Raw genomic sequence first — 15,531 nt, 5'->3', positions numbered from 1 at the left:
GAGCAACAGGAAAGAGCACTGTAACAGGAAAAACTGGACTGCAAAAAAATGTCAACACTTTTGTGATGAGCAACACTGTGAAAACAAGCCAAAGCACAATCATTATCACCTCCATACAAGCTTAAAACTATTTGCACAGAGTCTCTTAGGAAGACTTGGAGTGTAAGTTTTCACTATGAAAGAACAACATCCAGTTCCCTCACTGCCAAACCACAGTATGTATCATTTCCCTTTTTTCTTTAAAGAAAAAAAAAACAAACGTGCAAATATAACTATACAGATCTGTTTTACAAAAAAGAATTAGCAACTTCTTAAATAACTAGGAATGAATTTTAATATTTAATAAGACACTGAAGTTTCTCAAGCAATCAGACATGGAATAATGTGACTCAACAATGCGGAAAAATCCATTAATGTGTCTTTCAAGATATTTTGCTTTTCCAAGTAATTCAAATTAAAAAAACCCTAAAAACTGACCATGAACACAAAGCTATTGAACAAAACAGACATTTAATTTGATTAATCTTCCTAGATTGTATGAAAATACATCTAACATATTCAATTGAAAATTGTTTCCATGCTTGCTCATGTGATAAAAGAACAACAAATTGTGAATTTGGCTATTGTGTACCAGCTTTGAGAAGTTTGCTGGAAAAGGAAATACTTCTTTCTACTTCGATGGCCAAGACACTAAGTACATAATTTAATGCCACATAATATGCCATACTTAGATGTTATTTTGATGAATTTATAACAGAAAATATTTCAAGTTACTGAATGCTAAAAAGAATTGAGTTGCATCATGAGGAAGCTTAATTTTTCCAAGATTGTTTTCCCCTGTATTTGAACAGTGGGAGAAGGAAAGCAGCGAAACAACTTTTCTTTTGTCTTCTTTTTTTACCAAAACTTCAGCCTATTTTCCCAGTGCTGCAGAGTAGGGCACAGAAGCCTTCGTTAAGACACCTAAAAACCACCTTTCCTGATTCAGAAACTAAACTTCTAGCAGATCACCACCTGAGTGACTTAGCTGATCTCATGGTGTTACATGATCAGTACATACGAAGGGAGAACAGGATCCACATTTCTTTTACAGATCAATCTCCAAGTATGTGCTCAGCAGAAGGAACAAATTCCTCACAACTCAAAAGCAAACTCCCCAGTTTGCAGTCTCAGTGGTGCAAGCCTTTGTTGGCCCAAAGAGCTGAGCAGTAAAGAGCAGAGAAGAGGTAGAAGGAAGCAGAAAGTCAAGCAGCCACTTGCTAAGATCTGTTTGTGTGAATTTAACGTTACGAAAAGAGGGCTAAGAGGGGTTGCTTTGAATGCCAAAGTCTTTATTTACCCATAGACAGATACAAAATGGGTGGCTGACCTGCATCCTGCCATACTAAATGTGCTTGTGAGCCCACCCGAGAGGCAGGCAGGGAGCTGTAGGCTCTGTGACCCATCTTAGAATGGATGGTGTTCCTGCAGCAGTGCCCATCAGTAACTATTTGAGATGGTGGCTTCTGGAAGTGGGTATCTGCCTCTTAGGCCCTGGGGCATAACTGTTCCAGGGTGCCAGAGCTGTTACACTATACATGAAGAGGAAAAAGCAACGAAACAACTAAAAAATTAACAAATTATAAAAGCAATGGAATGTAAAGGTAAAATTTTATAATAACTTATTTAGAAGTATTCTTATAAAGCCTTCCTTACATAGTAACAGTATTCAAAGAATGGTCCCAATGACATCAAATTCCTTCATTTTGTTTAAAAGCAATGAGGAAAATCTTTCTGCTTTACTAGCTGATCTCACTTTCCTCTCCTTAAAAACCACTATTATAAAAACATACATAATACCATTTTTTCATTTTGGCTTTAGGCACATCTCATGCTTCAGTCCTGGTATAACAAATATCCATAGCAGAGGGAGTTTCCCTTCAAAATCAATTAAGAAATGTTCATTTTTAGCTCAAGTGCAAGGCTTGGCATACCACTTTAAAAAATGCAAAAATGTAACACTTCCCTCTATACTGAACTGTGCTATTTTTTCAAAATTGTTTGAAAAAAATTAACCTTCCAGCAGTGTTTACGAAAACGGATGAAAAGAACAAAGCAGTCTGGTCACAAAATAGAACCCAAAGAGTTCAGGATAGGGCAATGCTACATTTCAAACCTCTTTCCATAAATTTCTTCTAACAAAACCAAAGTTTTTACATGTTGGGAACAAAACAATTCCAAAAACTAAATCTGCAATCAAATCCTGAAGAAATACTTTGAAAAAAAAAATACACTTTCATGATATAGCAAGGCTTCATTTTCAAAAGGGCTACACAGAGTGCACTATTAAAGGCAAACTAAGCTAGAACATACACAAATTACTAAATGGACATGAAGGCGCACATTGTGTTTATATAGGCTAGGTAACAATGGCACAAGTCAAAACTTACTTGTAACACTGCCTAATCACACACCAATGACATGCACTGGGAAGAAAACAGGTAAAGACATTTTTCTTTACCGTTTTTTCCTAGTTCTAATATTAATTTCCATCAATACTAAATCTTGTATATTTATCTCTCTGCAAGTGTGAGAACCTAACGGGAGCAAATAATTCAAAACAGCTTTGCTGACACAACACAGTGGCAATAAGACAGTTGAGAGCAGAGCTCCTAAAAAAGTAAATAGTTTCAGTCTGCCGAGTCAAGTAGCCAGTTTTAGATAAACTACCAAAAGGAACAGAGTCAGGCTAAATTTCACATTACAGTTGTTCCTTATGTGGTTCTTCAAAAATCTATTTCACTTTTAATTAGTTGTTTTGAATTTAGTTCTTGCACTTCAGTCAAGTTCCATCTTCTGTTTCATTCATGGGTTTTTCTCTGTTCCTTGTTGGGCATTTTTTGCATTATCACAAAGTTGTAATGCTTGGACTCCAAGCATTCCAAAGAAATGTTTGCCTCTGTGTTTTACTTGACATTAAGGGGAAAAAAAATCAAGTAATTTTTTTCAAATAATAGGTTTGGCAAGATTTTTTTTTTTATTAAGGCACAAAAAACCTAGAGTATTGGGCCTCGATTGCAAGACAATATACCTTTAAATCCAGACTTGTACAGCTCTGCAAGATCAAGTAACTTCTATTTTGCTGGAATAAAATACAGGAAAAAACAGTATAGAAAAAAATCTCTTCCAATGTAAGACTTCCCCTCTCTGGTACAGGGTGTGCCTTTCCCACCATGCACTGTATTTCTTGGTGGAAGGATATTTATAAACATGTTTGTTTAAGAATCATTGGAGAGCTATTTTATAAGAGCACAAACAAACTGTTATGTGTGTGGTTATAGCGAGATACGCACCTGGATCATGAATGGCATTCAAGCACTTGCTCAAAAACACACAAGGCAAGCAAATCTCATTGGGACCACAGACCAAGCCATTTTTACTTAAAAGGACTTGAGAGCTAATAACTTCTTTCAAGGATATACTATTTAAAACTTCTGTTGGTTGACAAATACTAACTCAAAAACCTATGTTTATGCCTACCTGATTTGATTTTAACCTACCTCCAGCCTGAAAGTATTTTGGAGGGAACCTTTTACATTCGCAACAATTCAAGTGTAACTGTAATGCAGAGTAATAAGTTTGGTTTGTCCTGAAATTTTCTGAACTATGCAGTTCGTTATCAGTGCAGAAGCAGCAGGAGACTGCTGTCGTTGGCTCAGTGGATTTATAAAAAACAAAACAAAACAAAATAAAAAAATCCCCCCCACGTAACCTTTACAGAATATATGTAAAATTGTGTCCTTCCCTGGTCATATTCACAACTTATCTACAAGATAGTGTTGGCAGTAGCAACTGCAGTCCATGACTATTTGCATTCAGCTCTCATCCATCTGTTCCTCTGCTTTCTCTTAGGCTTCAACTTGTTCAGTTTTTTGCGGGGTTTCTCAGACTTCTGAGTTTCAACAGAATCCACCCCGAGAACATGTTCAGAGCAGCATAACTGTCCATTCAACATAGAATTTAGTACTGTCCCATCTTGGTGTTCCTTGCAGAAAGAATTTGGGCAGAAGTGGCAGAAAGAAACAGAAGGTTTGCCACAAACATCACAGTGGTGCCAAGGACACTCCCACTTCCCTGCAATCAAAACCAAAGAGCGCATTAGTGGGGAGTACAAGGTGTCATCATCTTTTAAACAAGTGTTGTGTTTTAGCAGCTGAACAATACACGATTTTCCTGACAAAGCACGATGAGACAGCAACTATCAGGGCTAATCTCAAAAATCAAAATGCTACATCATACTTCTAAAGCTCAACTGACAGCAGGAAGTAGCAGACTTGACATCCTCTCATTTGAATACAGCAGTCAACTCTAGCTAGAAGAAATTATTCAGGCTTTATTCAACAGCATTTTATAGAGCTTGCATCTGGTAGGGCATCCAAACATCCAGTCAACTGCTGCCTACAGTTACAATGCTCGCCTGTTTGTTGCAAGTTTTGCTCAGGGACAGCTAGTGTGCTTTACCTAGAGACATCCTTTTGCCCCAGCATATTTTGTCAGTCACCGTTTTACTTGTTTCTAGAATAACAGGCTTTGCCTGCTTCACTTCTTCATAGCCCACCTGACACGGCTGACTGGAACCAGGTAGCTCCTGTGGTTGGTGGGACTGCAGCCTCATGTCTGCTGCCCTTAACATTTTCCTACTCGCCTTGTTCCAGATGCTGCTGCTATTTTTTTGGCTTGAACCAAAGTGGCTTCATGCGTTTCTTAGATATAATCAACTTTGCTGTGACAGGGCCACAGTGCTCCTACCAAGTGATGTACTCAGTCACCTACACTTGTAAAACAAAAAGCTCATTTTGCCAGAGAGGCAGGAGAAAGGCTGTCATCTTGTCTCCATACTCAAGATGAGCTCCCACATGATGCACGAACAAAGTTCTCACCATACGAGAACAATGTTTTCAAGATGACACCCGTGACAAGGTTTCAGTGCAATAAATGAGGCACCTGCACAAGTTTTTATTTACAGAATTTTAAGAGGCAAGCTGACTCACCAAAAGGACGTTTCACCAAACCAAGACAGGAGAGATGATAAGCTTTAGTACAAGATTTCCTGTCGCACAATACCAGCTGGCCTCCATCACCACAACGGAAACAATCATCTTCAGATTGTTTCTTCCCTTCATTTTTCGTTCTGCGTCTCCGTGTTCTCTTTTTGGTCTTTTTGCCTTTTTCTTCTGAGGCATTAGTGGAAGAATTCTAAAAGAGTAAGATCCAAATCTGTAAATGCCCGTTTTGCACAGGAAAACCACCACACAGCCTAGCAAAACTGTTGGCATGCCTGGCAGGCCTGTGCATGCAGGGAAAAATTTGCCTTGGCGCAGACTTATCCAGTGCCTCACCATGCCTCTGTGTTGACAAAAAAACTCCACACTGACCCTTGCAAAAAGCTACTCCGAAACCAGATCTTGTCCCTACAGTTCCTTCTTACTGGAAAGCTCTTCCACTTTCTTATCAATGGAAAAAGGTCTTCCAATTTCCAGCCTAATCTACTTGCGGCTAATGTACCCCCATCTTGTTCTTGCAGCACCAATCACTTCAATATCCATTTTTCTCTTCCACTTGTGTACTCACGCTCGAATTACTAAAACGAGTGTCCTCTTCTCTTTGAAGAACAGACAGCAGAATTTCAGGAACTGCAGCTGTGTCCCTAATGCTAGAAAGAATATACCAAACCTCACCCGCATTTCAATCTGACATTCTGCTACTTGCATTTCAACTCTCCTTCACGAAATCATAGAAAAACCATTCTGGATGTTTTTTCAACATTCCTACCATCATTCCTTCCAACCTCACCCCAGTAATCATTACCTACTTTCTTTAAAATTAGCCCATTCTATCTACCAGTGCAGACATCCCTGCAAAACTGAACTGTATCTTTTCATTTCTTTATGGCTGTCTGTGTAAATTGACCACAAGCTTAAGTGAAACCTCACTTTAGCCTAACCCTTAACAAAAACCAGCTGGGTGAATTCTGGAGATTTTAAGTCCACCCTCTGAAGTACCTGATACTGAGCAGTATGTAGGAGCACAATAAAGTGCTGCCTTTCTATATCCACAGGTGAGATTTTCCCTCGCACTCCTATGCCAGCCCTTCAGGAAGCCCCATCAACTGCTGGATTACAGGTTTTAAATTAACTTTGTATGACACAAATCATACAGGTCATTTCTTGACATGATTTGGTATCATTCAAAACTTACATTTCAATTTAATGTTTTTTAACAAATCTTAAGAAAATAATCATATTTTAAGGTTTAGATGGCAGAAATATAAACCCCAGTATCCAAATAATCTCGCTGACTGTAGTTAGGCTTGTTCTTAGTCAGTTTCTACCTCCTACAATCCTTCCCGTCCCCACACTTCAAATGGGACTGGGAAGGTTACTCCTCCTGTAACCCCTTTTTTAATATGCTTTTGATTCCAGAAGCTAGCACCAGCAGCTAGCAATATTTCTTATTCAGGACCCGAAGTAATAAATTTCTCATAGGAGAAACTGGAGAAATCATTTTAGGGTGCTCGCAAAACCTTGCTCGCCTGCTGTACTATTACAGCATAAAAACGTATTCTTCAGCACCAAAGTTATGTTTGGCAAAAGGGTGCCTCCATCTTCCCAAGGAAGGGAAACCATAAGCTTCTTCCTCAGAGGACAGGTAGCCTGTGTTCAAGCAGCATTGACCCTTATAACAACACAAAACTGGTCCACAAAAAAAAATAACAAGGCTAGTAGGCGAGATACTGTTAAAATCTCAATGCATTACTTGCCTTTGGTCTGTCCCCAAGAAATCCACTGCAGTTTGGGGCACCACATTTGCAGACTGTTTTTTCATTGCCCAGACAGTCAAGGTTGTAATTAAAAGTCAACTCTGTACCTGAGTGAGATAAGACATACCCTTTCATTATGAAGGACAAGGTAACAAAGCCTATCAAAATTATTACAAACAGATACAGGTTTCATTATCTGTTGCCTGGTTTTCAGACTATCTGTCTGCTGATCTTTTAGCATAAGATTTTCCCCCTCTTTACTGCTCATAAGCATTGACAATGATTAACTAGATGCCAGTACAGCATGACATCTTATGCAATTACATTTAAAAATAAATTGGTCTGACCTCACAACACTGTGCATGTGTTGTGTCTGGTCTACATACACACACATTATATATCTCTATATCTCTATATACAGAGCTAGACATACCTATAGATAGACAGATATATGTGTACGCGTGCATGCGTGTACACAAACCAGAATACAAATACTTTCAAACAGCCGCCTACATCCACTCCTTAAGCTTATTATCTTCACTTGAAAAGATGCAGAAGTACTGTTTGAGATAACTAAAACAAAAACTGTGCTCTACAATGTGAAACGAATGCAAAGATACTAACTAGGGGCTCTTTGGTGTTCCCTTAGAAGCAAGCAAAAAAAAGCAGCCATGAGACTCTCTATTAAGAAACATTAAAGTAAAAGGCAGATCACAAAGCATCTCTTCCGTGTGCCGAGTTCTCTACAAAGACATTTGCACTGAATCAGTTAAACCATGACCGTCCCACCCATAAAGCGTGCAAAAGTCTTAACTCAGGGAATATTAAACCAAACCCAACAAAAGCTGATTTACCTGCAGGAATGTCGCACACAGCAAACAGGCCGACACGGGTGTCTCCATTTACTGTCCATTTTAGGGTTTCACAATTTGGTTGGCAGCTGTGATTCATAAACCGAGAATAATTTCCTTTGGGGCCAGCATCAATAATACGGTCCTGGAGATCAAACCAGCAACAGATTGAATGTTTTTTCTCCCCCCTCTCTTGCAAAATATTAAATATCCATAAATTATTTCAGTAGTTGCATTCAAAGCAGACATGGTGTTGCTATCCAGAAGCACACAAGCAAACTGATGGTACATGTTGTATTGAAAACTGTAGTGTCTCATGTGGCCTGGAACGTGACACTCCCAAAGCAATACTCAATGCTCTAGCTCACATTTTCCCAGAACCCATCGCAGCCACACACGGCAGGATAAGCGTTCTTGTGAGCACTGTGGTGGTCATGTCAAAGAACCCCCTCCCTCCCTCCAGAAAGCCTCAAAACTCAAACTCAGTCCATTTACCTTTTACTTTGCATTCACAAAGCTGTGACACATTTACAAATACTGTGCTTTATGGTATTTACCAAGTCACTGCATGATTACTTGCAGAGATTACCAGTTTCTCACCAGCTTTCTTTCCCCAAATCAGCCTAGTTTAAACAAAAACAAGCTCTTGGTAACGTAAAAAAATCCCATCCCTATACACAATTGCCTTTTAATTTTTATCTTCACCAAACATATCAGACTAACAAAATAAGTCTTGAAACAGCCAGAACTGTGTTTCTTTGCACAGCTGCTTAAGAAAACCTTGCTTATTTATGAAATAATATTATAGTTTCCTTCTAACTCATTTTTGTAATGCACATATATGATTGTCATGACTACGCGCACATACATCCAGGCACTCTAACTGCATGGCCAGCTCAGCCTCACAATAACAGGCATTTTTGCAAGATAAAACCAATCAGCATTTGTTAACTATGGCAAGAGTCAAATACATATTTGGTCCAGATATCTAAACGCACTGATGTTGTATGTCAGCTTAGTAGCGGGGTGAGAAATTCAAGTGTTCAGAGAATTCTGGTTTCACCATTCTTGGGTGATAACCCCTGTGCAGGAACTCCTCAGTTACAGGACTAATGAAAACAGTAGCTGTGGAAATACAGAGCAGGACAGTCTTGAGCAAAATAAAGGTGATTACGACTGAAACAATATACAAGACTGACAGCCAATTCTTTGTTTTTCTCCTAAGTAGCTGTTTGGGGACTGAAGCTAATATATATATATATATAAAATCAATGCCCTCTGTTGTCCAGGTTCTCTAATTTCTTCTCTTTCTCAGGAATAAAATACTCAGAGGTGTGCACAGAGAACCACAGATCCTGAATTAATTTGCTGCATTAATTAATCTGCTGGATTACTTTGCTGCAGAATCGATACGTGGAGTGCTGGCTGGCTACAAAATGCAGTTAGTGCCTTCAGAAAAGTTTCTACAAAAGCACAAGTCTAGTTTTGCTATAAACAAAGAAAACTATGCATAGCAGCAAAAAAGAATAAATGCCCAATATAGGACACAGCCTCACAACTATATTCCATGCTATTCTCATGTGAGATTTTTTTGTGGTTAAAATTTCAGTAAAAGGATTGCTAACAGTAATTCTTTCAACTGTATCATTACTATTTCCTGAAACTTCATACTTCCTTTTAAGACTAGGTAAATAAATACCGTTGCTGTAATTGATTTCGAGCAACAAAGCACAATTTATAGACCTTAATATATTATAGACTTTATTACATTATATAATAATTATAGACTTTATTACATTACGCACTTAGAACTAATGAGATGCATTATATATATATAGAATGGAGCAAGCAGGCACAGAAAGTACAACATTGCGAATACATGGAACTGCAGAACATCAAAGGTAGCAGAGTGCTCTACCAAGGTAATCAACAGAAGGAAAAAAGATCAAAATAATGTTATAATTAAACAAGGGAAAAAATATACAATACTATACCTTATCAATAGTAAGCATATAGAAGTGGGTGATGTCATTTTCATGTGCATATTTGATTCTTGCCATACATTCCTCTTCATCAATGAGTTCACCAACATACTCATTCACAAACTCTCCCTGAAAGATACCAAGTATCACTAGTAAAGTATATACCAAACCCACAAACAACATCACAAGTCACCGATTCTTTGCCAGGCAAGAATGATTCATACCTTTTTAATGTCCCTCTTAGCAACCAGACCCCACCCTTTGCCGTCAGTTTTGATGATCTTTGTCTCAGGGTACTGACGTTTCGTAAAGCACTGGTTTTGGCACCGTTCTCCAGCTGGACAAACTTGTGGATGGCATTCGTACATCAGCATCCGATTTAGGCACTCAGAGTCAAAGCCACAAGGGTTTTCATCTGTGGGTTTGCAGTTGCACTTGGGAATCTCAGAAATGTCAGCAGTATATATCTGCACTTTACCACAAGGTTTATTGACCTGAATAATACACCAAAACAGTTCAAAGATCACTATAAAACATTTGAATTTATTTTAAGTTATTGCAGTGGTTACTGATTTGGTTTTGCAATACTAGATGTTCCAATGGAAGCAAAATTTCATCATATCATGACTATAAAAGCATGATTACCAGCACATCATTGTACCCTCTCCTCCCCATCTCACCACTCAGCTCTTCCACTCCACCGCTGGCTTAGACCTTTGAGTATCCACTGAATTTTCTCAAACTTTACCTTAATATGCTTGTACGGTGGAGGTTTACGTTCACTTTCTTGGGTTTCTTTGGCTTCTCGCTGTAGCTTTATTTCTCGAAATCGAGCTTCAGCTTCTTGCAAAGCTAAAAAAGATTGTTGTATTAACAGAAAGGCTAGAAAGAGGATTCCTTCCCCCAAGCTGACTTCCCATGTGTGTTAAAGAATCATCTTCTACTTCCTAGTCCCATCATTCAATTTTCTTGCAAACAATGTTTCTGGAGCGTTAATGCTCTTACCATATGTATCAATTCTACTCTTTTTGTCTCCCAGTTAGACTCACCATTTCCTTTCCAGAAAGTAAAAACCATGAGAAATCACTCCCATTAGATGCTAGGCTTTTACAAGCCATGAAAATAATGCTTTCATTCACAGCAATAGTGACTACTGCCCAGGACACCAAAACATTTTTTTAATTCAATATTGTAAAACAAATGTACAAATCCAGACCCAAGGCTATGTGTGAAGAAAGTAAAGCATGCATACCGCAAGATTAATTTTTGTTTACTTTTAGCTACGTACCATTTTTGAAGACTTTTCCAATTCCTTTGATCCCGTGGTATCTACTCCCTCTGTCTCCCTCCATGTAAGGGAACACCCGTGCTTGGTGCGTCCAATAGTAATCCTTAGAACCAAAGAAAAACACAGGAAATTCTCCGATTTCATGCTTCATTTTCTGGATATTTGGGGGAACGTTTTTCGGATGGCAAACTTCTGCAGGCCACCATCTAGCACAGACGTAGAAATAAAAAAAATACAGCATTTTAGTCAAGCTCTTTCTGCAACAGTTTAACAAAATCACCCTAAACAGCAGTAACTGATTATTACTTCTAAGATCCAAGTGGATTTAAAATCTTTTCCTCCCCCCACTCGCTAGGCAAAGAGAGAAGACAGGACTAGAGAAGGAAAGCCCAACGCTCAAATCTGTGAGGCGCTTTTGCAGCCTGCAAGATAAAAATACACATGAAGCGCCTTGCATCTGGTTAGCAATAACATCATCTTTAACAAGACCTGCAATCACTGTAACTGTCAAAGATCAAGAGACAGCTGATAATAGCTATTAATGCTTTCTGGGATAAACCCCACCCACCTCTGTCTCACTCAAATCTCAATGAAGTGTAAAACACTGACAACCTGAGTGACTTCTCTCCCAGCCTGCAAGGCAGTAATTTAGCCCATTACAAATTATACCAGCTTAATTATTTGAAGAGATCTCTGAAACAAAAAGGGTTGAAGACTCATGCACTGGAAACAGATGTCAGAAGACCACAAGGAGTCCTGTATGGGTAATGCCTTGGCCCAGAGCAGCAGTGAAGCTACAAGTCTATGAACTTGAACCTTGCAAGAAGATGGGGTCCCTATTTCACAGAGGAATGGGAAATCTATGTGCAGCCAGGCTGGCCTACAGAAGCAACCAACTGTATGATCCTGTACTGTAAAAAATAAAACTATTAATCAGACCTGTAATTTCCCAGTTTAACCCAAATAATATCCTGGAAATGGAGCTTCTTCCCTGCCCTGCAGTCATTGCAGTACCAGCTCCCATCTGGCATTTCAATGTTTAAACAGTCTGGGTGAAACGCTGCAGGACATGACTCGCAGCACAACAAGCTTCCTCCTTCAGAGAGAGAGAGTGAAAAAAAAAAAAAAGGTTGGAAACATCAAGACAAAAATAACAGTTTTGCATCCCAACCAGGTTCAAAGTAGTGCAATACACATGTGGTAGGCTCAGTTAGAAAATAAATGGTTAAAACATGCTGGCCTGCAACAAATACGTATCGTTTAGTTGTGTACAAAAACCAAAAGGTCCTTACTAATTTGAATGCTTAACAGACTAGGATTAGAAATATATACAAAATAACAAGCAAGCTAGTGATAAAAAAGCCAGAATAATGTACCACAAATTATAATTACTTTGTTTTACTTTAATGACTACATTATAGTTAACATAGTTTACTATATATTAATATTTCACTGTCTGCAAAATTTTAACAGATTTCTCTTGTGGTTTTTTTCCTGGGGGGAGAGGGAATGAGGTTGGTAGTTTGCTCCATGAATTATCAAGTGGAAAGTTACCTACAGCTTAAAAGCTGCTATGCTGCACGTTAATTTGTTACCAAATCAGGTGAAATTTCACGGCTACAGTTTAATCAGCACTATGAATTCTGTGGTTCTCAATAAGAAAAACAATTATTCTACAACGTAAAACAAAACACTGTTAATTAGTGGCTCTCCCAGCAACAACTAATACTGATTCAGTTTGCTGTCTGTGCTAAACTAAAAGCAACTCTTAAAAATATTTACGTTTTAATGTTACATATTAGCAATAAAGAAAAAGCTTCAGCACACTGAACACAGGGGAAAGCACAGAGATACTTCTCATGACGTGTCTCTGGTAAAGAATTAAATCAAGCTTCTGGTTGCTGGACAATGTCCAAGAAAAATTCTTTAACAAATGGTATCTGCAAAAAAATGATACTCAAAAACTTGAAGCAGCACAAGCCAACCTGAAGTTATTTCAATACCTAACAGAGCCTAACTTAATATGCCACATTTCTAATGATTTTCTATAAATATATTAGTAAAATAAAATTTAAATTAAAGATTAAAACGCTCTGATGCTGCATTTATGAAGAGTTTTGCATCGGTTTACCTTTTGAACACACAAAGCACCAGCTCACATTGACATGCGCATGATGACTTTTTCCTTTCATGGCAGTGAAATGATTCGTACAAACAATGCTGTTGGAAGCGATGACTGCACATCCCGCGGCAATGCAAACGTCTCCAGCATGGTATGCAACAGGACAGCGAACACAACGCATCATCTTTCCTAGCAAAGCAGAATACTGCCACATTATTTTTGAACAAAACCGATTCATTATTTGAGCTAAAAAACGGTAGTACTGCCTGAGGGAGCCTACATACACAAAAAAAATGTATCAATTATGTTTTCAAAGCCTGCATATTTGCATTTAGCAACAATACTGAATTAACAAAGGGTTTTTTTTAAAAACCTTACACTGAGTTTAAAGCACGATAATATTTAAACATGAAGGCTTTAATTATGCATACCAGGGTAGACAAGCTTTCCTCAGTCACGCAATTTTGTCTACAGATGTTGCCCAAAGCTAAAAATATGCACAGAATCAAATGTCTCCCCATTCCGCGAGCCTTGCCGCAGTATTTGTACATTCACAGGTCTTGCCCTCGCTCTGCTCAGCCTGTCTCTCCTCATCATATATGCATTCTAGAGCTCATTCTCTCTTGAGAAGAAAACATGGTTAGCTATAGATAACTGAAAGCTAGTTAAAAAAAAGAACACAACCAAGGTAAATACTCAAGTTGGCTAAAAATGGTTCAATTATTGTTTTTAAAAGAATTCTGAATTGATCAATAGTGTATGCATGCCTGAAAAATTACAGCTAGCAGCTATTAAATGGGCAAATTCCTTACCTTAATATACCATAAAAAGACTTAATTCATCAGTCATAAAAACGTAAAATGAAACTACCTTTTGAAATTCGTGGATGTAAGGGGTTACTAACATGACAACTCAGGCAGCTGTGGAGAGGACATCGAAACCCCCTGTTCTCAAACACAGTAAGATGAAATTTTTTCACACAAGCTTCATGGTAGAATTTTCCACAATGGGATACGACGCAGCGTTTCACATCTGCCTTTCTCTCCTTACACACAAAACAGGTATGCACACCTAATGGCAAAAGTAATACAAATAATGTAACTAATTTTTCACCCAAACACGTGAATTTAAAATGCTTCTGCTGTGAGTTTTTGTTATGCATGAGGAAGTTGCTTTTGTTGTGGATTTTTCTTTTAACAAACTCAGATCAAATCCTCTTACTTGATGCAAGTCTATTTACTTTAACTCTTCAGTAAATACTAATCTGCTCAGATACATATAAAATGAAGTTACAATGCAAACCCATTGCAGTTAAAATTGTACACAACACCCAAAGCTCACCGATCTGCTTTTACATTCTTATTTATAAGCCTCAGTACACCGGGATGACTGTGAATTTAATTTTTTTTTTTAAAGCAGTGAACTAGGATAATGAGTTGTCTGTGATCCTGTGAAATTTGAAGCAGGTCCACAAACCAAAGACAAGCATCCTCTAATTTTATCTCTGGACCGCTTGGAACACCTTTATTTTGAAGCAGCCTTGTTCCAACAAGGTTTACTGTGTGTACTGAAATAAGCTTATGAGCAAGAACGCAAATCTTTTATGTAAAGTTTTGAGATTCAGAACTTCCAAGCAGTTATTATAGGATTAAAAGCAAATGAAATTAATAGCAGTAAGGTAGTCTTTTAATAGGAAGAGCGGAAGATTGATATAGACAGACTGAAAAAGGACTTAAAATGTTTCACTTGCTGCTGTTTTCTAGGATTTCTTAACTCTTTGTGGCAGACTAAATCGAATCTGTAATTGTACTCAGAGAGCAAATATTGTGCAGTTAAGGTGGCAATGGAATTCAGACTAAATCAGCCAGGTTACAAGACAGTTCTCACTGAAAACAGAGTGAGCTTTATAAAACATGGCACACTTAATGGTACTATATGAATTCCCACCCTGTCAGGCACCAAAGGATAAATATGGTTTCTCCAAAGATACATACTCTGTCCAGGAGGATTTCCTAGAACAACTTATGGGAAAACTACAACTTTTTTTTTTAATTAATAGAAAGGGACAAACTTGCCTGATGTACATTCACTACAAATGAATTTTCCTGCTGGTCTTCCAGAGAGGCCAAGGCAGCTTACATGAAAAGCTCGATAGCAAAGTCCTTCACACAGTAGGAGATCACCTGTTTTTTCACACAGCTTTTACAACACAAAGGCATTGAATGTTAAAGAGAAATTCATATGTGGAAAAAACTGTTTATTCCGTTTCATATATTGCTCCTGAAAATCTCTTTTCCCGTTGTGGAAACCAAATTTAACAAGTGAAAGATAATTTTACAAGCATCATCACATGCCCTGGCTTCCAGTAGAAACAGGTAAGAGTCATTAAACCGCTAGAAATACCACTCATAGAACCACGGTTCATGAGTAAATATAATCTGACAGAAAAAAGGAAAAGAAAAAAAAGCTTTAAGAAATTTTCCCTGAGC

General features: G+C 38.1%; 1 protein-coding gene across 9 annotated transcripts in view; it reads right to left on the bottom strand.

The window, feature by feature from the left end:
• Positions 1-1,631: 1,631 nt before the first annotated feature.
• Positions 1,632-15,531, bottom strand: part of NSD2 (nuclear receptor binding SET domain protein 2) — a 102,507-nt gene continuing 88,607 nt past the window's right edge. For 8 of the 9 annotated variants that reach the window (XM_055722333.1, XM_055722343.1, XM_055722363.1 and 5 more), the window contains 12 exons: positions 15,118-15,241; positions 13,913-14,113; positions 13,052-13,231; positions 11,860-12,016; positions 10,921-11,126; positions 10,381-10,484; positions 9,857-10,126; positions 9,645-9,761; positions 7,654-7,795; positions 6,800-6,906; positions 5,031-5,235; positions 1,632-4,113 (listed from right to left, as the gene is read on the bottom strand). In XM_055722333.1, the coding sequence (XP_055578308.1) occupies positions 3,845-4,113; positions 5,031-5,235; positions 6,800-6,906; positions 7,654-7,795; positions 9,645-9,761; positions 9,857-10,126; positions 10,381-10,484; positions 10,921-11,126; positions 11,860-12,016; positions 13,052-13,231; positions 13,913-14,113; positions 15,118-15,241 (2,082 nt within the window). In that variant the 3' untranslated portion in view covers positions 1,632-3,844. Of the gene's footprint in view, positions 4,114-5,030; positions 5,236-6,799; positions 6,907-7,653; positions 7,796-9,644; positions 9,762-9,856; positions 10,127-10,380; positions 10,485-10,920; positions 11,127-11,859; positions 12,017-13,051; positions 13,232-13,912; positions 14,114-15,117; positions 15,242-15,531 lie in introns of those variants that run through there. The other variant, XM_055722375.1, reaches the window with a different exon arrangement.

Source organism: Falco cherrug, chromosome 1, assembly GCF_023634085.1.
Source record: "Falco cherrug isolate bFalChe1 chromosome 1, bFalChe1.pri, whole genome shotgun sequence".
In the NCBI taxonomy this organism is placed as follows: Eukaryota; Metazoa; Chordata; class Aves; order Falconiformes; family Falconidae; genus Falco; species Falco cherrug.
The sequence above is the reverse complement of the archived record's forward strand: the minus strand, read 5'-3'. Positions and strand labels throughout refer to the sequence as shown.